Source organism: Crocodylus siamensis, chromosome 2, assembly GCF_052110815.1.
Source record: "Crocodylus siamensis isolate JL-2025a chromosome 2, ASM5211081v1, whole genome shotgun sequence".
NCBI classification, from domain to species: Eukaryota; Metazoa; Chordata; order Crocodylia; family Crocodylidae; genus Crocodylus; species Crocodylus siamensis.
The window spans coordinates 100,059,326-100,086,822 of record NC_143396.1 but is presented as its reverse complement, the minus strand read 5'-3'; the positions used below and the strand labels follow the sequence as shown (position 1 = coordinate 100,086,822).

Genomic DNA, 27,497 nt, shown 5'->3' with positions numbered 1-27,497 from the left:
AATACAAAGTTAGAGAATTTTTATCAGGATTATAAAAACAAACTGTTTCAGCCTTTAAATAAGAATAGTTTACCTATCTTTAAATAGCCATCTTTGGTTCTTTGGTAGTTATATTTACTTCCATTGTCTGCAGACTTTTTTAATAATTCTGTTTCCTGCAACAATAACAACAACCAGTAAAAACTTGCATCAGGTTTTATAAAGCATGACATATCCTCAAGCACCATTAAAATGAGAACAGTTGTGTTCTTCAGTAGCAAGTAAGACACTTACATCAGCAGGTAAAGCTTCCACAGTAGAGTTATTCAATTTGTCACCAGGGTGTTCTATGTTTCCACTTTTAAAGAGGTACCTGCCAATAAGAACTGTGTCATTTTTGTATGTTTTATATACTGGAGAAAATTTGTAGGTGAATAAATCCCAAGAATCACTTCTGAAGTACAACTCTGAATACACTTTAATGAGGAAATCAGTGAGGACAGAGGCAGACATTAATATTTGTAGCCAGTTATAGCCTTTAAAATTAAAACAAAATATCTTCTTAAAGCAACCTACCCTGAAAACCATGAAAGTAGTCATCCTGAGTTATCACTACCCTTTCCCCCTTTCGGTGCTTAGATGCCAGGCAAAATAACTGTTGCCTGAATCACTAGCTCACTGAGACCCTGATCCCTAACAAGCCTATATCATGTAGAAGGCAGGGTAGATTTACACCTTACAGGCTAACCAAAGTAATTATATATATATCCAAAACTTAGCTGAGGCCTACATCCCCCAGATTTAGGGTGACCATACATCCCAGTTTAGCTGGATTTTGGAGGCTGGTCCCTGCCAGCTGGTGAAAATTAAAACAAGTGTCCCAGGTGCAGGGCAGGGAAGCAGAGCAGCAGGAGCTATGAAATAGGAAGACCTAGCAGGCAGCAAAATTGCTCCAAAATAGGTTAGCTTGATTAGTGGAATGGCCATTATAAAGGGGAAATAACTGTTAACACCTGCAAAGTAACGAACAATGAGTCATTAACAGGCAATTGACTACCTTAGCAGCCTGAATAGAATACCAGAGCTGTACCAGACTGCTCTGCCCCACCTTTGCCTGCAGGAGCACCACTAACTTGGGGGACGGGGCGGGGAAGGGTGGAGAGCAATGTCCGGGATGTCACATTGTCTCATATCATCATTACCCTACCCATATTGGCAGGCACACATGGAACACCTTCAACCAAGCTAGAACACTGACTTCTTCTCCATTCCCATGGTAATTCGAGCCTTCTCAGGCATACGGCATTTGTAGATGAAACAGGAGCCCTAAATTGAAGTCATGAGTTTTAAAAAACACCGCTTCAATTTAGGACTGATTAAATCCCTGTGTTGTGCACACACACCCCTGACTTACCTGCTTCTTTGGTGGGGAGGGGAGGGTGAGCTGCCAGTGGGTGGAGCAGCCCCTGAGTTGTGGTGGGGTGCAGGTGCTGGTGTTTCCCCCTGTGGTAGCAGCAACCCACCCTCAGGCAGCACCTGTCTGCCATCCCTCCATGGGGGCAGTGCCCCCCCGGGACTGCCTGAGGTGGGTGGAGCCCCCCCACGCAACTCAGGCAGGCTCAGGGGAGGGGAGATCAGGCTTACCATTTTTCTTGGGGAGAGCTGCTTTCCTGGGCTCCTGTCAGGCTGCCTGTAGGGCTTCCTGCAGAGCTGTGGAGCTGCATGGAGCCCAGTGCTTTGCTCTGTGGCTGTAGGAGCAGCAAACTAAAACTCCTCAAAGGAGTTTTAGTTTGCTGTGCCCCAAGTTATTTAAGGTGCATTACGCCGCCAAATTTTGTACAGTGGCTGGAATTAATGCACAATACGCCGCCAACATGTGCAAACACCGACACCATTAAAGCAATGCAAAAGCATTTAGCCCTCTTTAAAGTGTCATGCACACACGCCTCTCATTTTGTCTACAGACTATGGCTGTGTGAAGCTTGGGTGGTGATTCAATTTGGAGGGGAAGGGGACCATGGGGGGACCCCTGCCGGGCCCCATCCCCTCCCTGTTTTCCCAGCTCCCCTATGGCTGCCCCACCCACCCAGCTTCTAGTGCTTTAAACCCCCCCCCCCCCCCCCCACACACACACACTTACCAGGTGCTGCCTGGTGGGGTGGCAATCCCTGCTGCCCGCCACTGCCCCACACTGCATGGGGGGCTCTGCCAAGAGCCCTCTGCCCCCCTCCACTGTTCCAATGCCCCCATGGCTGCCCCACCTGCCCCAGCTTCCGGCTCTTAAAAAACCACCCAACAACCCAACCAACCACCCACTCCCCGGACTCACTGGTGCCTGCAGCGGCCTTGGGGGACTCTTCCATGAGGTGCAGGGCAGTGGGGATTGCCCTGCACCAGCAGGAACTGGTGACTGCAGGGGTTTTTTTTTTCTTAAAGAGCCAGAGCTGGGGTGGGCAGGGCAGCCATACGGGGCTGGGACAGCAGGGGGGGACTTGTGGAAGAGCCCCCCACGCAGCATGGGGCAGTGGGAATCACCCCCTGCCCAGCAGCACCCAGTGAATGGGGCTTTTTTTTTCAAAGCGCCAGGAGCTGGGGTGGGCAGGGAGCCATTGCTGGGCAGGGAGAGTGGGTGGGGGCTGGGCCTGTGAGATTCGGGACAGTGATTTGAATCACTGAATCGAATCACTGTCCCCCGAATCGGCCAAAACCGAATCTGAAGCGAATACTAGCTACTTTGCACAGGCCATAGACAGTGGATTAATGCTTACTTCTTTTGAAACTACTGAGATGTTGAAATGTTGCTTCAAGACCACCTGCTCATGGCAGCCCTCTAGTTCCATAAAAGCTAAAACAATTAACTCAGATAGTTAATTATATATTGTGTGAAATGACAGTGTTTTCACTTGAAGCATTCAGAAAGTACATCAGAACAAAAACACCTATGGGCTTAATACATACATACATACAGAGCCATCCCTTGCGGGTGAGGGTGAATCGAGGTGACTGTCCCAGGTCCTCCACTCCGCACTTTGGGAGGCACCATGGACAGTGCCATACAGGCCCCTCTGAGGGCGCCACCACTCCTTGTGGTCACTGTGTGCTGTGTGGTTTCGTGCTCTGGCTGCTCACCATCCCCCACCCCCTCGTACAGGCCCCACACAGGCTGATATGCCCTGAGCCACAGACACCCCTAGAGATGGCTCTGCATACATACATACATAAAAAAATATACATGAAATTAAAATGTGAACCTTAAAGACCCCAGGATCATGGACAAAAAATATATACATATATATTTTATTTCAGATTCTGGGGTCTTTAAGGTTTACATTGTAATTTCTTTCTATGTACACATAGGGCTAAGGGGAAACAAAGAAAAACAATTTGAAATTCTCACTTTCATATTAATCCAGAAGCTGGGCCTTAAGAAAAAAATCCAAAAAACACCAGGGTTACAATAAAATCTCAAAAGTTGGCAACACTGGAGTAGTGGAGCAGCACTGGGTAGAAGCCTGTGTCTTCCCACTCAACCCCCAATCATGGAGGTGCAAGGGACCCAGAGGAGTTTCACAGGCAGGGCCAGGACCCACACCACATGAAACGCCTGTTCTGGCTGCCCCAGGTACTGTGCTGCATGTGGTGCCTGCTCCAGTCAGTATGAGACCTGAATTGCACAGGGGATCCACAAGCACTGCATCCAACACCAGTCCTGAACTGGCTGGGGCAGGTGCTGCATGAAGCACAGTCCTGGACCAGCTGCTGCGGATGCTGCTTGTAGCACACTGCATGTAGTGTGGCACCTGCCCCAGCCACCCCCGGATGTACACTGCATGCAGTGCAGATCCCATAGTGAGGACTGAATCTGGACTGGGGTGAAGAGGCAATGGGTCTCTATGGCCATAGGCCTGATCCAGCCCATGGACTGGCTCAGGTTACTCGGACAGATGAGTTTGACACCACTGTTTTAGGGTATAAAATTAGCATATATTCATTAATCTTAATGTGCTAAATATTGAAACTATATACATTTTAAATATAACTATGCATTATTATAAATATCACCAAACAGGTGATTCACAAGGTAGTCACAATACTATGTGCCCAGTTCTGATCTCACAGTGGTATTATGCGGCAGCAACTATATTTAAGTCAGACAGATTACTCCTGACTTACACCAACATTAGCTTAGAAATCCTGTGCATATTCTGCTACCTTCCTCAAAGTCCTTCCCTAAAGGAAAGATCTTAAAGCTTACAAATCCTGACTGTCCTCTAAAGGAAGTATAAACTAAATAGTGCAATGGTAGTAGTAATAAATAAACAAATCAATACAAAAACTAGTATTAGTGACATATCTGTCATTATTTAGTCATGTGGTTTTCATTATTTCCCCATTGTCTTCATACTGATCTCTTTTTGGGTAGGTCTACTAGTAAGTATCCATATGATCTAGAGTGCAGCCTACAAACTAAAATCATGGAAATTGTCCTTCTCCTTTCCCAAATCGACTATAATTTATGTGTTTTTTATAAAAGGTGTGGAATTCATAAGCCCTAAACAAAGAATGTTTTAGGGAGTTAAAGGAGAGAAGAATGCAGTTGACTACAAATACATTATTCAAAGAGTTTGTGGCTGATGTAAGTGATAGAGAACTGGTATTTTGACAGGATTCAATCAATTCCAAAATAGGGTGCAAGAAGCCTTCAATAGCATTTAGTACTTACCCTTCTACTGTCAATGGTTCTAAAAAGCTGAAGAGGATATAGTCTCCAGCCACTGGAGCAAATGCCCAGAAAAAGTCCTTTCCTTCATAAGCCCTTTCTAAAGTATAGTGCTGGTATACTTTTAGGCTAGTAGTCACTTTAGCAGGAGGGTTAACATGTGCTTTATGTAGTGGATTTTTGCCAAAGTCTTTATCCTGTCAGATACAAAAAAGATGTAATATTACATATGAAGACAAAATTCAATGTTCAAATGCCTTAGATCTCAAAGAATTTTTCAAATAAGGCAGTCATCTAAAGTAAATAATGTCTATATTATTTTCCTGTAAAGATGTGATATTTATGTTTTAAATGGTGAATATGAACGAAATCAGAGACTAAACAATAAGTTATAAAACTATGGGAGCTACTGGTTTTGTGAGTACCACCTTTACCATATAGGTGGATATCTGCTTTGTGCTGCACTACTAATACTGGGTAATACAAAGAGTGAGCAACCTCCAAGGATGAAAGGGTGCCAGAGGGCATCCATTTTCCCATGACACTCAAGAAAATATTCTTGGGTAGAATGAGAATCAAGCCAAGGTATCTAAGTTTGGGTACTAATGATCTAAGGTTATCTAAGCCTAACAAATAAGACTTTTCAGAGGTGGCAGTTTTTCTTATGTTTAAGTGAAAGAGTACTAGGACACTGAACTGAAAAATTCACTTGTCACTCCAACTACTGAACTATCCCTTCTTCCTTTCCTTTCCTTGCTTGGTGAATGCACAGCTTATCTTTGTGTGACATTCCTCTCTTCTAAACTGAAACTACAGGCAGTCCTCAGACTTCCGAGACAACTGGTTCCTGACAACCGTGTCATAAGTCGAAACGTCATAACTCAGAACCGATTTTCCCACTGGAACAATGTTATAAATGGGGGATTGGTCCTAAACCAAGGCCTGGTACCCTATTTTCACAAAAATATCCCAGAATTTTGTACTCAATCAATTACAGATGAGTAATATAGCTACATTAACGTATTTATATTGTAAATAGCAATCATATTGATTTGGAAGAACTTCTTTGAGGTGACTTTGCTGAACTTTTTAAAGGGCTCTTGGCTGGAATCTTCTCAAGAGTCTTGCCTGCCGGTTTTTCTGGAGTCTTGTCTGCTTGCTTAAAGAAAGTGTCCAAGGAAGTTTGGACAGATGTTGTCCAGGGAGATGGGTGATGCAGCAAACTTGCTTGCTGACATGGCATGGCTTTGGATCAAGCGTCGTAAAGTCAAAACTGACATCAGAAAGTCGAAACAGGGTGTCAATTTATAAACGCTGTAAGTGCCGTTCATTGTAACTTGAAACATATTAAGTCGAGGACTGCCTGTACTCTAAAAGTCTGTAATGACTTTTTCCTATACAAATGGCAGAATCTGTACTCAAGTCTCATCCTCCTTGACCTTTGACAAAGTCAACAGTGCTCCTTTTTTGTCATCCTTCTTCCTTATTTTCTCTTTGTTTCCATGACCTTGTCCTCTCCAACCTTTCTAATCCCTTCTGCATTCCAAGTGTACTCTCTAGAAAGTTCTTTTAATTTCCCTCCTTTATTTTTCTCAGAGGAGGTTTCCCATAGGAGCCTTAGATACTTCATGTCTCCCTTTATACTTATCTCTGGCTAAGATTATCTACAAACATAAATTCAAATACCTTCTTTATGCTAACAACTGGAAAGTCTACCTCTTTTCCAGGCAAGTCCGTCTGTCTAAGCTTAATCTGTTGTAGCCTGTCTGACATTTTCTGGACAAGTAGTCACACTTATAATTTCAACATAATTAAAACAGGCTCAGCAAAGTTAATCCCCTCTACTCCCGACCTCTCTCTCATCAATATGGACACTACCACCCATCCTGCCTGTCACTCAGACCCATAACTTGGGCATCATGTGTGACTTAGTCCTTTATGTCTTCACATCAAGGCTGTTTAAATTTGTAGATTCTTTCTGCATCCTTTTTTTAAAAATAAAGCTTTTCCTAATCATCTATTCAGCTAAAGCTATTATTTCATTTCTGTCCCATTGCTTTGAGAATGTCAAGGCTCTTCACAGCCTCTACCTATTTTCTCAACTTTCATTTGAGATTGAGAGATAAACCCCCAATTCTAATTGTCCACTTGTTGCATTTTCAAAACAGCACTTTTGTGCTTTCTTTTAAGCTTTTCCTCACACTTGGAGGTGAGCTCCCTGTGAATATTTACAACCATTTTATTGCTCTTCTTCAGATATCTCATTAAAAATTCCCTTTGCTTTGATGCTTAAAAAAATCTGACAGAAAAAAATCCACAGAATGTCAGTCTGGGTCTGGTACATTGCCCAGCATAATGGCATCCTGGGTCAATGACTAGCCTTCCTTGATTTTATGGCAATAATTGCTACTACTACTACTGATGCCGCTACTCCACTCATGGAAGATACTGTTGGATATCCAAATTGATGTTACATTCTTCCTGCAATTTAGATGACTAATTAATATAGTCTCTTCCTTTCTGTCCTCCATGAATTAGTAACTCCTATGCATAAGATTTATTATCAAATATACATTTCTCACTTTGAACTAAAACAAGTTAGAATTCACCCAAATAATTCACAAATAGGAGGACAAAAACTCTAAGAAGTCTTACTTTTAAGTTCTGTATTTTTCCAGCCAAAGATGAATGAAATCCCACATGCTGAAAGAGGGAAGGCTTAGAACGGATACGCAAATGGGCCTTTTGCTTATCACAGTGTTTCTGGAAAGAAAATAAAAGGGGGAAATATTTTATTTTCTTGTTTATTTCTTAAAAAACAGAGAGAGAGATTGCTTATCAGAGGAATATTAATTTCACTACAAAGCTAAAATTATGGCCTCAGACTCATAACTCATATGCTCAAGTAATCCTTAGATGAGTAACCCAATGAGATTCCTTGCAGATTAAGGACTACAGGTGACCCTCACCACTCGTGGGGGATCCGTTCTGGAGATCCCCGTGAATGGCGAAATCCGCAAATATGGCACTGTGTTCATGAACATCATGAATGCAGTGCCCCCGGCGGCTGGGGTGGGGTGGGGCACAGCTGCGCTGGTGACTGTGGGAGCCTGGCAGCAGCGGCGGGAGCCTGGCAGCGGCAAGCACAGAGCTCCCGAGGAGCTCCTGTAAGTGCATTTAAGATGCGGGTTTGGCATTTGCAAATATTTGAAACCACAAATTCCGAACCCACAGATAGCGAGGGCTTCCTGTACTCACAAAACGGTTGCGGAATTAGAGCTGAGGTCTATAGCCTCTCTCTGCCTGTGTTTTCTTGTTTTACCATATATTCTATTTTTAACAAATTTCATTTCAGTTTTGGGGTTTACTCTATCTTTTTTCTCAGTATGTTCTGCAGTCACCAGCAATGACCCTGCTGCAGACTCCTGAACTATCCAATCAGGATCATTGTAGCTCTTCCTGCAGAGTCTGATGCAAATGATTGTTGGAATATTATACTGGATCATCTCAAAGCTTACCTGGCACTTTCCAGCACTCCATTTTAATTCTGCTTTTCTAATTTAGATACAACTTTCCATAAGTAAATGACATATTAAGCAATGAAAATACCGTATCTGCTTTTTAATAAGAACTTCTTTGTTGCTCTCTCATTCTCGTATCTGGGGAAATGCACGATTCCCCTTGATTTAAAGAACAGTTAGTTTGATACAGTAAATCACCTAAAGCACATGGCAAAAGCTTCATGGCATACAGAGAAGAAAGCACAGGAGTCAGGAGCTCAGGGGTTCTCTCCTAGGTTTATCACTCACTGGACATGTCTACACGTACAATTAATGTGCCTGAATTTTCTGTGCAGAATATTCAGGCGTATTAGGGTACATTTGCATGTGTGCCCATGTCAGAAGCAAACTGAGCCCAAGAGGAGCAGCCTAGTCCAGAGCTGCTCCTGCTGTGCTCTGTCCCCTTGCAGCAGGCATGGGGAGCTCTGGGCTCCTCCCGATGCCAGCCCCAGGCTGGCAAGGGGCTCTGGGGGAGGCCCTGGGTTGGTAGGGGGCATGGAGATCAGGCCTGGGCTCCAGGGGAGGGGAGGGAGGAGGTGTTCTGGCTCTGGGGGGGAGTTCTCTCCCAGCCACGTGGGGAGATCAGGGCTGGCCCTGAGCCTTGGGATGCAGAGAGAAGTGTCTTGGCTCTGAGGACAGCTCCCTCCCAGCCATGCAGGGAGACTGGGGCTGGTCCAGTGCCCTGGAGGGCAGGGGGAGCTGTCCTAGTTCTTAAGGCAGCTCTCTTCCAGCTGCACAGAGAGATCAGGGCTGGCCCCGAGCCCGGGGGGGTGGGAGCTCTCCTGGCTCTGGAGGCAGCTCCCCCTGAGCAGTGGAGATATTGGGGCTGGCCCCAAACCCCAGGGGGCTGGAATGAAGCTGCCCCTGGAGCCAGAACAGCCCCCTCTGCCCCCTAAGACTTGGGGCTTAGAGCAGCTTTGGTCCCCTACTGCCTGGGCCGACTAGGAGCAATTTGCCATTTTGTAGTACCTGTATTAGCAAACAGTGCTTGAAATTAATCTACCATGCAGTAATTGCTGTGCACATGTAGATGCTTTACTGAGCATTAGATTAGTCTAATGCGCAGTACAGCATCTCATGTAGACTTGCCCAGTTACTGCACAAACTTGATAAATCACTTAACATCTCTTATTTCAGTTCCCACAGATTTAATATGTGGATAGTAATATTTAGTCAGGTTTGTAAAGTGTTTTGAGCTCTATGAATGAAAGGTGTTACATAAGTGTTATCAGCAATAGTAAAAGCTAAGAGTGATGAAAGGCTGCAACTAGATCAAATAAAAAAAGAATTGACTGACTGTGAACCATAAATCTGATATGAGGTACTAATTAGATGTTCAACACTAGCTGAGGATGTATAAATAGATTAAGTATTTTTATAGCTGTCTTGAGCAGATGTTTAGCAAAATGGGGTTAAAAAAAAAACAATGCATGCAAATTAGTCCACTGGCAGCTGTTTACTTTAAAAGGGGATCAAAATTTTGCTAGAAAAACCTTGATGCAAAAATACACAGTTCTATTTTGCAGTGGAAATTTGGAAAGCTACTGGATTCACACAGAGAACACAAGGTTTCACAGATTAATAACAAAAATTATATGAGCTTTCACATTTTTGTTGAAATAGCTGTGCTGATTCATGAATCCGTATTATCCGACGTTAGGTGAAAGGTTGTGGTTGCATCTACAAAGGCTCTTGTACACACAGTCAGGACAGGAAGCATCAAGCAAACACCTATTACCAATGGGGTTAAACATTCCAGGCAGGGATAGATTAGATAGATGACTGAGGGGCTCCTACCAGGGAAGCAACGCGTCATTACTCTTGAAAGAATCTCAGATGCTTGGCAAAGGGGTGGCAAAGATGCCTTTTCAAAATCCTACTCCACCTTTCAAGCTGCTGTAGGATTGCTTGGGGGAAGGGGAGTGGGGAATGTAACTGCTATTTTACTGCTCCCCCAGTTCCCATTTATGGCATTCCTGTTGAATAAGTAGAGTGCCTGTTTCTGATGGTGTTCATTCCTTTCCCAGCCGCAGGATGAAACTGGCAAAACTCACCACTTGCCAGAAAACTGCGAACAACAGAAGCAAAACTTACTAGGAACTTGCAGTTGTCTCTCTGCTTGGGTTTAGCAGAGGAGTCACATGATTTGTTCCATTTGCACTTAGAAAGATGACATAGTGTTGGTTTCAATGTGATTCACAACCTTAAGAAATAGAAGCTTCATTTTTTTAAAGAATAAAAACAAAGGAATCAGTGCTGAGGATTTGAGCTCAGTGCACTTGAGAAATATTTGTGGGAGGTAAAAGTGTCAGTGTATGACATCTCTCCATCTCCCACTACATTGGGAAAACTGGAGAAAAGTTCAGTCCCTGGCACAAATTAGAGCTGTCTTAAACTTGCTCTAATTTAAAACAAGAACGAACCATCCTATGAGCCTCAGGAGCAATAGCAGTATTTTGGCCTCTGCTGCCCTGTGCTTAAGCTGAGAATGTGAGGAAATCTAGCTGCTTGACAAAAGCAGCACTAAGTCTCCTTTGTACTGCTGAATCTTACAGAAATGTGCTTTCTGCCACCCCCAACATTCATGTTCAGTATCTCATCATAACAAGCCTTTTTAACCCAGTTGCTCAGCTCCTCTCTCACCAATTCCACCTACCATATATATCTTTCTCACATACAACCACATTTCTTTAATAGCAACAAAAATAGCACACATGCAGAATACGTATGAGTGGGAACTGTGACTACCCCATTCTCAAATCAAACCAAGCATACCTTAACAACAGCAAGGGAGATAAAATATTGTTGCTCCTCTGTAGGCAGTAAGCCATCCATTTTATGGAGGACCTACCCCAGATGGGGGGTTAAGACGACAGTGGGCATATCTACACATGGAATTAATGAAAATTAATGAAAATACTCCAGAGCATATTGAGGAAGTCAGCCTGCCAGCCCATTGGTGGTCTGACCGGCCTCCATGTGTGGGGGCAGGTATGGCTGAAGTACAAGCATGCTTCAGTGTGTGGCTAGCTGGCAGGCAGCCCCCACACTGACGCATCCTCCTGCCTCAGCCAATCACTCTGAAACATGTGAAGCCCCATCGGAGCAGCTCTGGGTTGACAGGCTGACCCTCAGGTCCCCTGCCAGCCCGGACTGCTCTGACCAAGCTCCATGTGCTATGGAGGGACTGGCTGGTGCATAAGGGCGCTTCAGTGTGGGGGCTCCCTGCTGGCTAGCCCCTCACTGAAGCACTCTTGTGACCCAGCCAGTCCCATCACTAGGGGTCGGCAACCACCCGCAGACGCTGCCAGTGGTGTCAGTGGTAGGGGTGACAATGGTGTTCGTGGCAGAGGTGGCCAACAGTGGCAGTGGCGCCTTTTCATAGGGGGTGCACCGACACTGTTAGGTGGTGCACGTGCACCCCCTACATGTTGTCAGTGTGCACACATGTCCACTGGGTGAGAAAGCTAGAAAGCATGAGCTCCTGACTCTAGTCCTGTGCTTTTTTCTCTGTATGTCATGAAGCTTTTGGAGGGTAACTTCATTATTGTTCTTTAGGTGATTTACTGTATCAAACTAACTGCACATGAAACAATACTGCCACAGGGTTATACTTGTGTCTAGCTGGACTACCCTGTGGCAGAATTTATTAGTCTTCTGCAACCTAACAGGGCCACAAGTGTAGGTGGTGACATTTGACTGTGGAGCTAATTAGTCAGCTCCACAGTAAATGCCTCATGTAGACGCGCCCAGTGTGTGTTAAACACTAGACTCTGTAACAGCATAGGGACTAAGAATGCTCAAGTGCTATTTAAACAAGTGAAAATTGATGTGACAGTAGTATAGCCTCTGAAAACTATTATAGAAGTAATCAGTTAACAGGCCACTTGATATATTGGAAGTGTAGAAATTGCTCTAATTTAGCAAGTAAAATCCAGAACTGTTTATGTAAATTTAAATAAAAGCAGTTTGTGCCATAGGTTCTTTTGACTCTCAACATTTCTCCGCATTATTTGCAAACACAGACTACAGAGAAACTTCTGACACAAAACCGTGAAACACAAGGAAGTTTCACTTCCTTCACAGAGAAAAGTATAAAGGGTAAACAGTATAAACAGGTCAGAACAAGTTAGATTTTGAAATGGGTTGCTTTTATTTGTATTAGAAATACATATATGGTTATATACTTAAATATTTAAATGTACCCTAGTGTGCTAGTATTCTCAGATGACTAAGAATCATAAACTAAACATCAGTATAATATGCCACATAAAGTCCTAATTCTTAACTGACTGCAAAAATAAACCTCTGAATCCATATGAAACCCCATTATATACATCTCCTTGCTAAGGATTTCTATGCCTCCATTTTTTAAAGAGAATCATGTTATAATTATGATCTTTCTACTGTAACTTATTTATAAAAGTATGGAAATACTTACTGCATCCTTTTCAGGATTGCACACTTTAACCCAGAGTAAGTGATCTAGGAGCCAGTCTATCGGCTTATCTTTGTAGAACATTAAAAAAAACTCTACTATGAATGGCAAGTCTTCAGATTTAAACAACTTTCCTGAAAGCAAAATAAAAAAAATTACATATTTAAATGGATTATTGTGGTCTACCTCTCACACTTCGTGTTTTCCTTCTATACACAAACACAAAGAAAAATTCCAACACTACTTAACACAACAGGAGTTACGTCATGCACTTTGATAGGATCAGCTTTGTGCTGGATAGAAAAGTTTTTCTGTCCTACATAGTTTTGAGATTTCATTTTTTTCTCCCGTACTACACTGAGACAAAGCGAAGACCTTTTAAAAGCTTTGCCAAAAGAAAGCAAGTAGTAAACAGCCTGGTAGTAGGACATTTACCTAAAGTGTAGAAGATCCAGACTCAAGTACAAATTTAAATTAGGCAAAGCAAGGACTTGAACCCTGGGGCTATTCATAGCCCAGGTGACTATTATTCTGGGGTGGGTCTTTTCAATTTATCTTGCCAGATATGTTCCATTTTGTATAAATACTCAGTACTCCAAAAAGAGACTTAAATATATAGCTCATGGATAAGGCACTCGCTGTTGAAAACCAGTGCTGTGAAAAGCAATACCCTGCTGAGAAACACCACTGCTATCCTGAGACACTCCATGCATGCTGATTTCAAAACCACTAGCAATATAGCTGCGTTAATGACACACTACTGCAGGGGTGGGCAAAATACGGGCTGCAGGCCAGAGTTAGGCCATTCTATCTGGCCTGCAGGACCCATAAAAAATTTAGAAAATTGTTATCTGCCTGTGGTTGCCTAAGGCACCAGCACTGGCAGGACCCAGGAGAAGCAGGCGGCAGGACCCAGCAGCTGCAGCTGCAGCAGCAAGGCCGGCTCGGTCCCAGTGCCCCATCCCCAACCGGATGTCCTGCCTAGCAGTGGCTTCTGGCCTGGCGACCCTGGGGCTGTTCACCTGCCCTCTCTCCCTCCAGGAGTGCAAACTCAGCTAAGAACAGGGGAAGGGGAGGACTGCCAGCAATCACCCCAGTCTTTGGGGCCAGGTTGGGCCGGGCTGGCTCCTGCTGCATTCTGCAGTCCTGGCCACGCAGCCAGGAACTGCATGGTGCCAAAGTGGCAGGCGGGCAGGTGGGGGTTGGGGAGGAGTGGTGGCTGCAGGCAGGAAGACGGGGAATGGGGGTGGAAGCGGCAGCAGGCAAGGGGGAAAGTGGCAATGAGTGGGTGGGCAGGAGCACAGTGGCAGGTGGGTGGGAGCGCAGGGCCTGCGCTGGTGCTCTGGGGCAAGGGCCATGGGGGCCCAGGTTGGGGTGGCAGGAGCACGGAGCCCGAGGCTGAGGGGGCTTTATGAAGCTGGGATGGGCAGCCCAGTTCTACACAGCCCCTGCCAGCCTGGGCTCTGTGCTCTTGCCAGCCTGCCCTGGCCTCAGGGCACTGGTGTGGGCCATGCACTCCCACCCAGGTGTTGCTGCACTCCCACCTGGCTGCTCACTGCCACTTCCCACCTGCCTGCTGCTACTGCCACCACCATTTCCTCACCTTCCTGTCTGCTGCTGCTTCTCCCCAGCCTCTGCCTGCCCGTCTGCCACTCTGGCACCACCTGGTTCCTGGCTGCATGGCCAAGACCGCAGAATGCAGCAGGAGCAAACCCAGCCCACCTCAGCCCCCACAGTTCCCAGCTGGCTGTGTGAGGTGCTGGCCAGACCAGGCTGGCTCCCGCTGCATTCTGTGGTCCCCACCATGCAGCTGGGAACTGCATGGTGCCAGAGCGGGTGGGGGAGGGGAGTGGCAGGAAGTGGCAGGAGAAGGGCAGTGGTTGCAGATGGGGAGGGAGCAGCGGTGGTGGGCAGGAAGGTAGTGAAGAAGCAGGAGTAAGGGAGTGGTGGCAGGCAGGGAGAGGAAGTGGTAGTGAGTGGGCAGGCAGCAGTGCGAGGCTTGTGCCGGTGCCCCGGGGCCAGGCGCAACAGGAGCTCTGTCTGCTATGGGCCACAAGTGCCCTGAGGCCTCACACCTCTTGCTGCTGACGCTGGCCTCCCACCAGGTGAAACAATTGCCTGCCCCTGCACTACTGTGTGTGTACATACCAATAAACTGTCTTCCAGCAGAACTGATAAAACTATGAAACTATAAAGCTACAGTGTCTCTAATTTAGAAGCCAGCACTGGAGGAGTGAATGCAGTGTGTTTCAGCATGATGCTATTTTATGCCAGACAGATATACCCACATCTCTCTTTCTAACCAAAAATTCTATCTTGGACTTGAAAAATGTTTTCTAAGGAAAGTTAAATAAAAACTGGTACATTCCTACAGTTTGATTTTATGTGAGAAAATGCTTGTTTATCAAACCAGAGAAAACCCCAAGTACAGTACTTGAAAGTTTCCTAAATAGTTTTATCATTTCACCCAAAGATTTGTCTAGACTGGGCAAAAGATAATTTAAAAATACAGCATACGGTCTCATGTTCCTTCATCTAATATGAAAAAGTAAACAGTATCTAGTCTATGAGCTATTAAATACCTTAAAATTGTGTCAGTTGTGTGGAGTTGACTCATGGGTGAGTGGGAACACAGATTTAACAGAATTAAGCTTAGTTTACATACAAAGTTGCACATGTTTAATTGAAGGTGCCAGTTTCTGACAGTTTAACAAAATCAGCTTGACTTTATGTGGATCCTTATATGGGGTTGACCATTGCTGCCAAATTTCATTCAGTCCTGACCTCAATGGGTACATCCAGATGAGCGTGCACGTGCCTCTTGCAACATCTCAAAGCTTTTTGAGATGCTGCAAGAGGCACGTGAGGGAATGGGAAAAGGTTCCCCGCACTGCAAATTTGCAGCGTGAGGGCAAAATTAGACATTAGATATCCAGGGGTCAAAAAAAAAATGGAGTGAAAAAACAGTGGGGCAGAGCACGGTTCCGGACCATGCTCTGAAGCAACTGGAGGCTGAGTCCTCCACAGAGATTGCTTTGGTAGCGGCCAGAGCATCACTATGGCTGGCCCTCGTCCTGGTGCTGAAGCACGCTGCTTGCCTGTGCAGGGCAAGGCAGCGTGCCAGCTAAAGGAAGCTGGACCTGGGCTCCAGTGCTGGTAAGTAGGGGGTTGGAGGAGCTGGAGGGGCAAGTGGAGCATGGGGAAAACCCCTGCTGGCGCTGCCCGCTCCCCTGGCCCCCTGGATCCCTGCCTCGCCCAGCCCCATCCCCCTGAGCCCCCTCATCACTGCCTACCCGGCCCCAACCCCCTCACTGCCCCTCCATCCCAGCATCCCCACAATTAAGAAAAAAACCCAACAACAAAATAATTCCACACTAACCAGCAGTAGCAGCTGCCACTGGGGTCACTGGGGTGACAGCACTAGTGACCCCAGCCTGGGCCCTGCTGTCCCCCACTGCATGGGGGGACCCTGCCAAGAGGACCCAGAGCCCCCACAGCCCCTGCTCCTGTGGTGAGGATAGCCTTTTTTTTTTCTTTTTTCTTTTTTTTAAGTGCTGGAGGCTGAGGTGGGGTGGGGGCAGCCATCGTGGGGCTGGTGGTGCAAGTACATGGGATGGGGCCAGGTGGGACAGCCTTTGGGGCTGTGGGGGAGTGGGCAGGAGGTGGGGTAGTTATCAGGGGGGCTGCAGGATCCAGCAGGAGATGGGGCCAGGCGGGCCGGGGGAGTGGTGATAGCCCCTGCGGGGACCATTTTGTCCCTGTTGGGGAGGGTGTGCTGTGGCCCCTGTGGGGGGGGGGGGGGGCTGGGGGCAGCAAAACATATAGGTATTTAGAATTTGCTTTGTTATGATGATAGAGACACTGGTAGGCTTCCAAATTGCTTTAGCGCTGTAGATATATCAATAAAACATTGCCCAACTGATCACACTCTCTCTGTCTCTCACTCTCTCTCCCTATATATATAGTGGTCTTTTGTTTTACTTGTGGAAGAACATGGATTTTGGGGTATTTACAGAGTGACTTTGGGATTTTTTTTCAGGGATTTTTCAGTTTTCCAATATGGAACATCAGAACTCCTGGCTAGGGAGGCCAGTGACAGGGCCCTGCCTGCTCAGAGATGGCACCTTGGACCCAGCTGGAGGTGGCTGACCTCCTGGCCAACTGCAACCAGGAGGACATGCTTTGACAGTTCAAAGCAGGCCACTACACTGGGAACATCTTCTGGGTGATAGCTGCCCAGATGGTTGGGCATGGGGCACACATGGCAGTAGTGCTGCAAAAGGTCAACTTTGCAGTCACAGTCCACTGCTAGCTGGCCCAGAGGGGCAGATGCCTCTATTGGCTGTGCAGCCCCCATCCAGGTCTAGCAGGTGCGCATCAGGTCACAGCCAGGCAGCAGCCCCCACTGCCAGACTGCTGCAGTGGGTAAAGGGTACAGGGAACTCTCTAGGCTGCTTCAGCAGTCCAGCTGACACAAGGGGTAGTGTCCCAAGGGACCAATTGGCTCGGCCCCAGAAACTCCTGAGAGCAAGTAGCCCTGAGCTACTTGCCAGAGCAGTTTTTTGTACTGCTGGGGCCAGGACAGGGCAGCTTTTTATATAGCTGGAGACAGCACAGGTGCTGGCCCCGGGCTCTAGCTCCCCCTGGCTGCAGATCCAAGAGGAGCCAGGCAGGGTTATTTTTCCCCAAGTGGAACAATTTGCCCCACAACAAAGTGCAAGTCCAGGCACATTCACTGAGGTAAAAAGCCCCAGCTCAAATTGGCACTGCTTCTATTTGAGCTGCTGCAAGTGCACATGCCTATATGTGTGGACACACCCAATAGTTAATTTTCCGTCTTTGGCTGGAAAGGTAAAAGGCACTTACATCATTGCACATGGCCACCTTTTCCTTCATTCCTTTCTCATAAATTTTATTTTTTCCCACTGCAAAACATGTAAGAGTAAGACATAGTCCAATCTTTCCTGGAACAAAAGCTACTCTTTGAAAATGATTCTGCTGGCTATTTAAAAGTTGTTTGCTAATACTATATAACAATTCCCTTGATAGGAAAACAGTTGGAGCCATGTGTTATTATGGAGAGGCAGAATTTTGCCTACTGATATCTAGTAATCCAATCCATTTGGAAACACTAGGAAGCATCTAACAAAAATATTAACCTTCTAATGTCTTCAGCTCTGAATAGACTCTACCAAAAAAGGATGCATTGTGTGTGTGTGAGCGTGTGTGTATCCCCAAATTAATTCTTAATTATGCCATCTTGATTATGCCATCTTGTCTAACTTGCATATTGAAAAAATTCTGTACATTGAAGTATATATCTGACTTTGAATGGATATTTCTTGATAGGTCTATATTTTTCATATATTATATATCTTTCACGATCCAAGAAAAATACATATATATTTTATACACATACTTTATTATATAAGTAAAATATATTGCTTTAAAACAAAAACAAGCTTGTGTCCTAAATAAAATCTATTTTACATACATTGTAATCTTCAACAGTTTTAACTTCCTGAGAAAACTGTTGGGTACAAAATATCAAGCTATTACAGGCCTGATAAGTTACATACTAAACATTCTTGTTCTTATTTCAGTTATTTTTGTGAAACATTTTTTTCAAGGTCAAAAAAAATCTCACTATTAATATAATTTTCTAAATATAATTGGAGTTATTACTACAAATGATATATGAATACACTCATTATTAGAAACTGGCCTACAAAATGTATAGTCAGCTACATGAGAAATGTTATATGCAGTTAACACCCAACTGCAAACACACATCTTCTAATTGAAGTTGCATGCATTTAAAATCAGTCATACTATATTTACAAAGTGAGGAGCATATTACATGTGGAACTTCAAAGAAAGGTCTAATTTGTTTTGAAATCTCTACCTGAATCTATAAAAAGTTTGCTTTGTAAAACAGCCCTCTGCCTGCTCTCCCAGCCCTGTCCATAACTGCCCCACCCAGCCCCAGTGTCCCGGCTCTTTAAAAAAAAGCCCTGCACTCACTGGATACTGCAACAGCTATCAGGGCTTCTGGGGGCTCATAGCAGAGTCCACCTACACAACGCAGGGCAGTGGGGATTCCCCACTCCTGCCTGGCAGCAGCTGGTGAGTGTGGGGCTTTTTTTTTTTTTTTTAAAGTGCTGGGACACTGGGGCCAGGTGGGGCAGGCATTGGCAGGGCTGGGAGAGTCGGCAGGGGATGAGGGTTTGTGGTACAGCCCCACCCATGCAGCGCAGGGCAGTGGGTAGCAGCAGGGATCACACCCCCCGCCCCCACCTGGCAGGAGGCAGCGAGTGCGGGGTTTTTATTTTTATTTTTTTTAAAGAGCCAGGATACTGGGGCTGGGCAAGGCAGCCACTGACAGGGCTAAGAGAACAGGCGGGGGATGGAGCCTGTTTGATTCAGAGATTCGGTGGTGGCCGAATCTCTGAATCAGATTCAGCCAAATCGATTTAGAACAGAGATTCATATCACCAAATTGAATCACTGTCTCCTGAATCAGCCGAATCTGAAGTGAATACTAGATGCTTCACATAGGCCTACTGATTAGACCCTGCACTAAAGAACAGTGCCAAACACTAGCAAGGTTAAGATTGGTTTGGAGTCAGCCTGTGGTTACAGCATTTCCTGGAGAACCAGGGAAATTATAGGATGCCCTCTTAGGGTTGAGACAACTTTATTTAAACCTATGTTGCTGATGCCATAACACTTACCGATAAATCCAAGCTGGGAGAATTCAAGAACCATCCATTCAGAAGACTGTTTAAGAGCGAAGCTTTTTACTGACTGAATATACTGTGGTTTGGCTATAATGTCATCTTCCAGCTGGAAAAAAATAAAGTGAAACTGATATTCTGACTTCTTACAGAGGTTGTAGTGGTCTTTGCATGTATAAATTATGTTTTTATCATGTTATTATTGTAAAGCAAGTAACTGGGGATGCACCATATGACCAGACATGCTGGTAATTTGGCTACGTGTCTATAGATATCCCTATCTGAGAATCACTGATTAAATATTTGTATACAGAACTGCCTGTAATAAACTAGGCTAGGGATGGGCAAAATACAGCCTACAGGCCAAACCCAACCTGCCAAAGGATTTTATTTGGCCTATGCTGGGGTCCTTGCCCCTGGTCAGTCCAGTCCAGGCACAGGGGTGGGGGAAGGAGTGGAGGGCTGTGGAGTGTGGCGGTCCCACCACCCCCAAGAGTGCAGCATGATGGCCACACTCCATTTCCCATCAGCCCCTGCACTCCCAGACCTGGACCAACTATCTGGACACCCCAGCCCATCCGCCCTGTACCTACCACTGAGGGCATCAGGGGCAAGGTCTCCATTGAAACTGACTAGAACCCCCACAGGCAAGACATGCTTGGCTGGGCAGATGAGATGGGGCCATGGGTGGGCAGGAGGCAGGGTCTGGGAGCAGGACAGGCTGGCCAGGATCACAGGGTAGTGACAATGCAGGGCTGGGGCCCGGGGCAGAACTATGGTCTGCTCCCCATACATCCCTTTGATGTGGGGAGTGGATCATGACTCTGCCCCGAGCCCTCGTTCCACACTATCACCCCTTCACAATCCCAGCCTCCACCCACCCATTCTGCTCCCAGATGCTGTTCCCTTCACATCTGCCCAGCCGAGTGTGCTCTGCCTGCAGGGGTTCCAGTCGGCCTCCATTGAGACCCTGCCCACCCGCACCATTCAGCGTCCCCAGTAGTGGGTACGGGGCAGACGGCCTGGGCCGGATTGTATCAATTGCCCCTGTCCCATCCCTGCTATGCCAGGGCGGGTCAGCACCCACCTTTACCAGCCCACAACAGCTCACCCAAATTCCTAAAGTGGTCCTCCAGCCAAAATAACTGCCCATCCCTGGACTAGGCACTTTCCAGATACTCAAAAACTGGCTTGAATATCTGTCAGTTTAAGAACAAGCAAACAAGAAAAAAAAGAGGCAAAGGTAAAGGAAACAGTAATAGCCCACTGATATTTTAATCGGTGCTAGTCACTAAGCACCATGACAGAAGTGGATCTTTACAACCAACTTTGAATGCAGACCTGATGTGGTGGCAACCGTTAATCCTCTTGGATCATGGTGTATGCACCATGGCCACCCAGGCCATGGATGCATATGCCTGGGCAGGAATTTTTGGAGGAGTGGAGGCTACCCAGACCTTCCATCCTCTCTTTAGGCCACTGAGACAGAATCCAAAGACCAGACTGAGTCCAGATGTTTGGTGCCTCCATGGCTGTAGTTGTATAAGTGTCTGGTAATCAAACCCAGGTCTCCTGTGTGGTAGACAAGGATTCTACCACTGAACCACAGAGGACTCGTGGACCTGATGTCTGGCTGGGGAGATGGGCCAAGGTACACTGTACCATACCTCCGTGGTAACGTGAGAAAGCAGGAAAGCAGTTACACAGAAAGCTAACAAATAGTCGGATACTGCAAGAAACATTAATGGTGCCAGGGAAGAAGCATTGTGAAGCTCAACAAAGGTCAGAAGAAAGTAGACCTTTGAAAGGTGCAATAAAGCTTAAATCTGGTGAGCCAAGGAAAGAATTCAAAATAAGACCTCAACAAGCATAGAGAAGCCTCTCAGTTGCATTTTGCATAGTCTTGTTGTAGAAACAAAAAGTGAATATTTGAGGCCAGGAGATGTTAGAGTTGTCAAGGCTAAAGAACAAGGGCCTAAGTAAGAGATCTGACCGAAGTAAAACAAATACATTATGGATCGTAGAACTATTGAAGGGAAAGCAACAATTGTATGTGTGTGTGATTTGGACATATGGAACAAGGAATGGAGTTTCAAATGCTGTGGACTGGGGGAAATGATTGTTGTCAATAGTGAAAGAGAAAGTGAGAAGGTTTGCAAGGGAAGGGAAGGAATTCTGATTTGGCCATGTCATCAGCTTGACAGACACAAAATGAGATGCAGGATTTGATTTAAGGAAATAGTTATGTAATGGAGAAATAAATTTGCAAGGGACTGAAACCAAATGACCTAATGAGATTATCTAGAGAAGGAGTAGCTTACCTGTGGCATGCATGCCACAAGTGGCACAGTGGCTGCCTATGTGTGTGGCAGCTTCTCTGACCACGGAGGGGGCAGGGAGCACACAGTAGGAGATAGGGCAGGGAGCAGAAAGCAAAGCAGCAGATTGGGCAGCAGAAGGGGATTGGAGTGGCATTTGGAAAGGGCACAGGCTTAATTTGTGGCACACCTGCCAAAAAAGGCAGGATGTAAACAAAGAAGACCAAAGAGGCAAGGGGAAAGTGTTGATTAAATGATAGAGTAAGTAAAAAAGAAAAGCACCCAAAGGGACACTGAAGGAATGAGAAAACCAAGAAAATATGCTAAACTCAAAAGGAAGAAAGACCATTAAGTGTCACAAAACAGCATAAAAAAGACAAGGATATACAAGAAACCCTGTGATTTACCCTGCTATTAAAAGCCTGTTTGTGCAGTGTAAAGAAAGTAGGCCAGGAGGAATTCTAGATCCATAGCACTGAAAGCCAGAAGGACCACCACTCTAATATGAGGCCACTTCGGTTCATGACCCATTAAGTTTTGTCCAGTTTGCTCTGTATTGAGCCCAACAACTTACGTTCAGCTGAAGCATATTTTCTAAAATGGCATCCAGTTTTAATCTGAAGACAAATTTGCTAGTTTGTTCCAATGGAAAATCCCCTTTACTGCTAAGGAAAATTGTGTCCATTTTCTAATTTGAATTCACTCGACTTCAGCTTTCAGTCCTGAAATATTTTTATCTTACTTGAAGAAACTAAGCCAGTGCAATAGTTATACTGTGCCTGCTCAAGAAACTTGGAGGTGAAGGCAAAGAGGAGGGCCTCAGATTGCATAATCCAGTTGCTAGGGTTGCCTTCTGGGAAACTAAGCACATGGATACATGTATATTCTCCTTTATTCATTAGCCCATTCACAAGAGTGAGGGAACATGGATTATACAAATGGCAAAACAGAAAATGGGCCTTCAGAATGTGATTTTTTGGCAAATCAAAAAAAAAATGGTAAAAAAAATAGAAAATGGATGTTGTTCAGATTTCAATTAGGAAAGTAGTTCACTTTTTCACACTTGTTTTAAAATATTTCAATATATTTATCATATTTAAAACAATGCAAAAGTACTATTTGTCCCCCAAGATGTCCAGCTGCAACATACTCCACAGGATACTTTTTTATTTTAATGTGTATGAAAAATAAGTTGCACATTTAGAAACACACAGCTAGTGACACATTTTCAGAAACCCTGCAAATTAAGGGTTTGATCAAAGCCTACCAAAATCAACTAAAAGACTTTTTTTATGGGCTTCTGGTCAGGTCCAAAGAGCATTAGAAAAGTTAAAATCCCAGTTCATACATAAGCATATAGTGACAATGTAGTAAAAATATAATTGGGAATTAAAATACAAACTGCATTTTCTTCTCTAATGAACTATGTATAGATACATTTTAATGTGTTTCCTGCTATCACTGAACAGCCTTAATATATAGTTGTCTTCCAAATGATCTCAGTTGTATGAGGTTTACTAATTATTCTACGCAAGATCTCCTTTAGTTAAATGGACTGAGGTTCAGATTATTCCTACTGGTTTTCTTTACTACCAGGCAAAATGTTGAAGGTAATCACACTAAACAGAAAAAGAAATTGTGAGATGGCAGATATGTTACAAACAGCAAAGCAGAACAGGATTTCAAATAAATAACTTTGAGTTGATAACAAATTCTGGATGATGCTGCTGCGGTCTGCTATCATTTTAATGCTTTCATTTTCATTCCCTTGAGTGTCGATAGAAAACACTTCCCAACAACAGTTGTAACTGAGCTTCTTAAAGATGCTTTCAGCTTTGAAAATGAGTAATTACCTCAGCATGTACAAGTGTAAATGGACCCAGAGAATAATTGCATCTCCTTCTAGCTATGAAATGATATCATTGCCTGCTTTAATGGTTGCCTTAAAACCCCATTATCCTGGTGCTCCTATTATTACAAGTGTCCCATGGGGCTCTTATGGACTATAGTGAACAGTTAACAGCAAAAATGATCCAACTGTCTGTAAACTTCTCTCAATCATATTGATTAACAAAGACATTACCAAACAGAGGAGCAGAAATGAAGAGGTAATAGCTTATCACATATGGAAGCTCAAACTAGAAGACATGCCCGAACATATATTAGTGCCTATTATCATCTTCCAAGTGGTTATTTTTAGTCAGTCAATAGCCCAAATCCATTCCTAATGTAAGCTAATTGGTTTCAATACACTTCAGAAAGCTACTTGCCTAGTCTCTCATTCAGTAATACACTTAAAAGCGTGTTTGTGTGTTTTGTTGAAGTCAGGATTTAGGTGACATGTTAAATCTAACTCTTATATTGAATTTCAGAAATCTATAATTACCAAAATGATACCATTTATAAAAATGCTGTAATATAAAAGCTGTCCAAGTTTTTGGTTTTCTCCACAATACTAAACACACTTTTAGGTGTCAGCAAGCGTCAGAAAACCTTTAATTTCATTCTAAAATGTTTCTAATATAGCACTGAAGTGAGCATTTTAGAGCTTTTGCTCCACACTGTTATAAAGCTTTCTAAATAGTGACCTAGAGCATTCACACTATATCCATACTTGGAATAGGACCTGAGATGCCTCTATGTCACCATTTTACCCAGCTTGATAACTGGACTCTATGAAAGCCTCTCTGTACAGGTCACAGTCTATGCTGGGGAAGGAACTGGAGATTGGGGAGGCCAGAGAGAAGGGGACAAAGTCTCTTCAAACCCTGCAGTTAAGTCCTAAAATATAATCCAGGTGTAAGGATTACTGCACTTTGTGAACTCAGGGCTCAGTCTACATGACACAGTCCAGATCTTAAGATTTCGTGGATAATGGAAGACATGTAGTTATCCTTAAAGAAAGGTGAAAAATTGTTGTCATCATTATGCACTAACACTGGGAGGAGGAGTGTAAGAAGAACAAATTATCACAATTCTAATGTGCCTAAAATGCTTGGGTAACATTTTCTGAAAATACACAGTAATTTAGGAGCCTTAGCATTATTTTCTAATAACTCTTAGGAACAACAATAACAATGTCTCACTGATTGTCATTGACACTTAGACCCATAAATGCCTGCAACATATTTAAAAATCAGCATTCAACTTGTGAGTAGAAATGGTCAAAACATTTCTGAAAGTATATTTTAAAAGTAGAAATACTATAATTCCCTCACATATCATGCACACCCAAATAAGACGCCCCCCCTTATTTTTGGGAAGGCAGAATGAAGAAAAAAAGATTTTTCCAGAGTTATGGCTACATACAATACAGAGCCTAATCTTCAGCTCATTCACCCTTCCTTCCTGCTCAGGCAAAAGCAACAGTCTTTAGCTTATATTCTAAAAGCTAAATACTACTCTTTCATAGTTGAATTGTCAGCAACTCTTGGTTGCTCACCCACAAACTAAAACTGTAGCTGCTGCTGAAGATTAGACTTCAAGGACAGCTCTAGGACTGTCACAACAGTCTGCAGGGCTGTGAAATAGGAGAAGAGAGACCAGAAATAGCTAAATTGCAACTTTGTCCATAAAACTGCTGAAGAAAGGATACCATGATTAGTGGAACATTAAGACCATTAAAATGGAATATGGGTCATAAACCCATGAGGGAGGGAGTGGAGTTGGGGCAGGTGCAGGTGCAGGCTCTGCCCGGCCAGGGCAGGGTGGGGTGTGGGACAGAGCTCTGGGTGTTTCATCTGAGATTGAGGGAGAGGGTGGGGAGGGGACTGCAGGGGGAGGTGGCTCCCGCTGCTGCATGCACCCCCAGGGGAGGCATCAGGGGCTCACGCCCCCTGGATTTCTGTGCAGGGCAAGGGTGGGCTGCCTGCTGCAGCCTCAGGGTCGGGGCTGTGTCAGCCTCTTCCCGGCAAAGGGACTGGGCTGGGGCTATGCTTGGGGCAGGCAGGGTGGGGCAGGCAGCAGCAGGACTGGGAGGGTGAGGTTATTGGGGGGGCTACAGCCACCTCAAAATTTGCCATAGCCCCCCTTCCAGCACTGCCACCACCTGCCTTGCCTCCATCCACCCCAAGCGCAGCCCTGGCCCCTCCCCGCCATGGTGGGAAGAGGCCGGAGTAGCCCCTGGCCCCAAGCACAAATCTGGAGTGCACATGCCCCCCATACGTCCTCTGTGGATGCGCACAGAAGTGGGGACCAGCCCTCCTCCCCCTGGATGAGTTGCCCATTGCTTCATTCCACTCGTCACCCCAGCTGGGAGTGCCCACCCCTGCTCCAGCCCCACATCCTCCCTCACCGAGCCCCCAAGGTCTGGAACAGTCTGCCAGTGGAGGTGGTTCAAGCACCTACATTGAACACCTTCAAGAGTAAACTGGATGCTTATCTTGCTGGGATCCTATGACCCCAGCTGACTTCCTGCCCTTCGGGCAGGGGGCTGGACTCGATGATCTCCCAAGGTCCCTTCCAGCCCTGATGTCTATAAAATCTATGAAATCAACCAGCACACCATTCTCTCTCATTGAAAAATAGGTTTTTTTGGTCCTCTACCATACCATTGACCAAAATTCTTGGAATCAGCCAGAACTACCTTCTGGCAAAAAGAATGGGAGAAACTAGGTTCCACTGTTGAATGGAGCTGGTGAGCAATTACCCAAATAGGGAGTTAGTATCTGGCTCCAGTTACAAATGGCACACATGGCAGAGCCTGAACAGATTGAGAGTGGATTTTGGCAGATGCAACTTTCTCATGAAATCATGGGGCTTCTAAACAACTGACCAACAAGGTTGGCAGGAAAAGCAAACCATGGTTCCGCTCCTGAGATGTTGCCAATGCACCCCACAAGTTTTGGAAACACCAACACCAGAAGCAGTGGCCTGTGTAGAATACTAGGGGCAGACCATATAAAAAGGGTGGACTGGGGACATATCAAAGATAAAAAAAAAATTCTGAAGAAACTTATCATTTTGTAATCTCCTGTGGAATAGGTATTCTGGTTTCTGGCTAGCTCTACTCCCAAGTCATTTGTAAGGTTTTGAAAATGCTGGACTCAGCCAATAGTAGCTCCAGGAAAAACTAGCAGCCCTTCTTTGGGATCAGTCATGCTGCTACATAACTAAGACTTCCCTCCTCCTCCATACTTCCAGGATCCATCAAGGAATTGAGGGCACCTCATTCCTTTTTTCAATTCCCTCCTCATGTGTGGAAACAACTGAATAACATCATTCTGGGAGTTTTAGAACCTCTCCTCTCCAGCTGAGCCTAGCAAACACTAAATGGAAGTAAACTTGTCTTCTAACTGCTATTCTTACCTGGGTTTTGTTTCTCTCTCATCGCAATCTCTGTTATTTTTAGTTTTGGTTAGTTCAGTACTATTGGAATACAGCTGTTGTGTAACATGCTGAGGTTGTAACAATGAAAACGGTACAATGCCCTACAAATAGCTAACTGGCCAGCTTTCTGGACACACACTAAAGTATACACTGAACTTTTTGAGAGCTTCTTTGGATCCAAACTCCAAATCCATCTACCTTCTGCAAACATTGATCTCTGGATTCTGTAGTTTAGTCTCCCTACCCGACCCAGGCAGCTTGTTTTAATGACATATACAAGTACCTATTTTCCCATTTGGAAAAATCCTTTGCAAGTTTGTGTTCTATCTGGGCTATTATCTGGAGCTACAAAACACACTTTCCATACATACAACAAGAAAGAACTCTATTAAAACGCTAGCAAAAAGCTGTTAATGG

At 44.9% G+C, this 27,497-nt stretch overlaps 1 protein-coding gene across 2 annotated transcripts in view; it reads right to left on the bottom strand.

Annotated features, from left to right (window-relative positions):
* MGAT4D (MGAT4 family member D) overlaps window positions 1-27,497 on the bottom strand; it is a 106,080-nt gene that overhangs the window by 8,037 nt on the left and 70,546 nt on the right. For both annotated transcript variants that reach the window (XM_090036498.1, XM_090036497.1), the window contains exons 8-13: window positions 19,432-19,543; window positions 12,701-12,831; window positions 7,355-7,462; window positions 4,703-4,896; window positions 274-352; window positions 74-155 (exon numbers count right to left, since the gene is read on the bottom strand). In XM_090036498.1, the coding sequence (XP_089892624.1) occupies window positions 74-155; window positions 274-352; window positions 4,703-4,896; window positions 7,355-7,462; window positions 12,701-12,831; window positions 19,432-19,543 (706 nt within the window). The remainder of the gene's footprint in view (window positions 1-73; window positions 156-273; window positions 353-4,702; window positions 4,897-7,354; window positions 7,463-12,700; window positions 12,832-19,431; window positions 19,544-27,497) is intronic.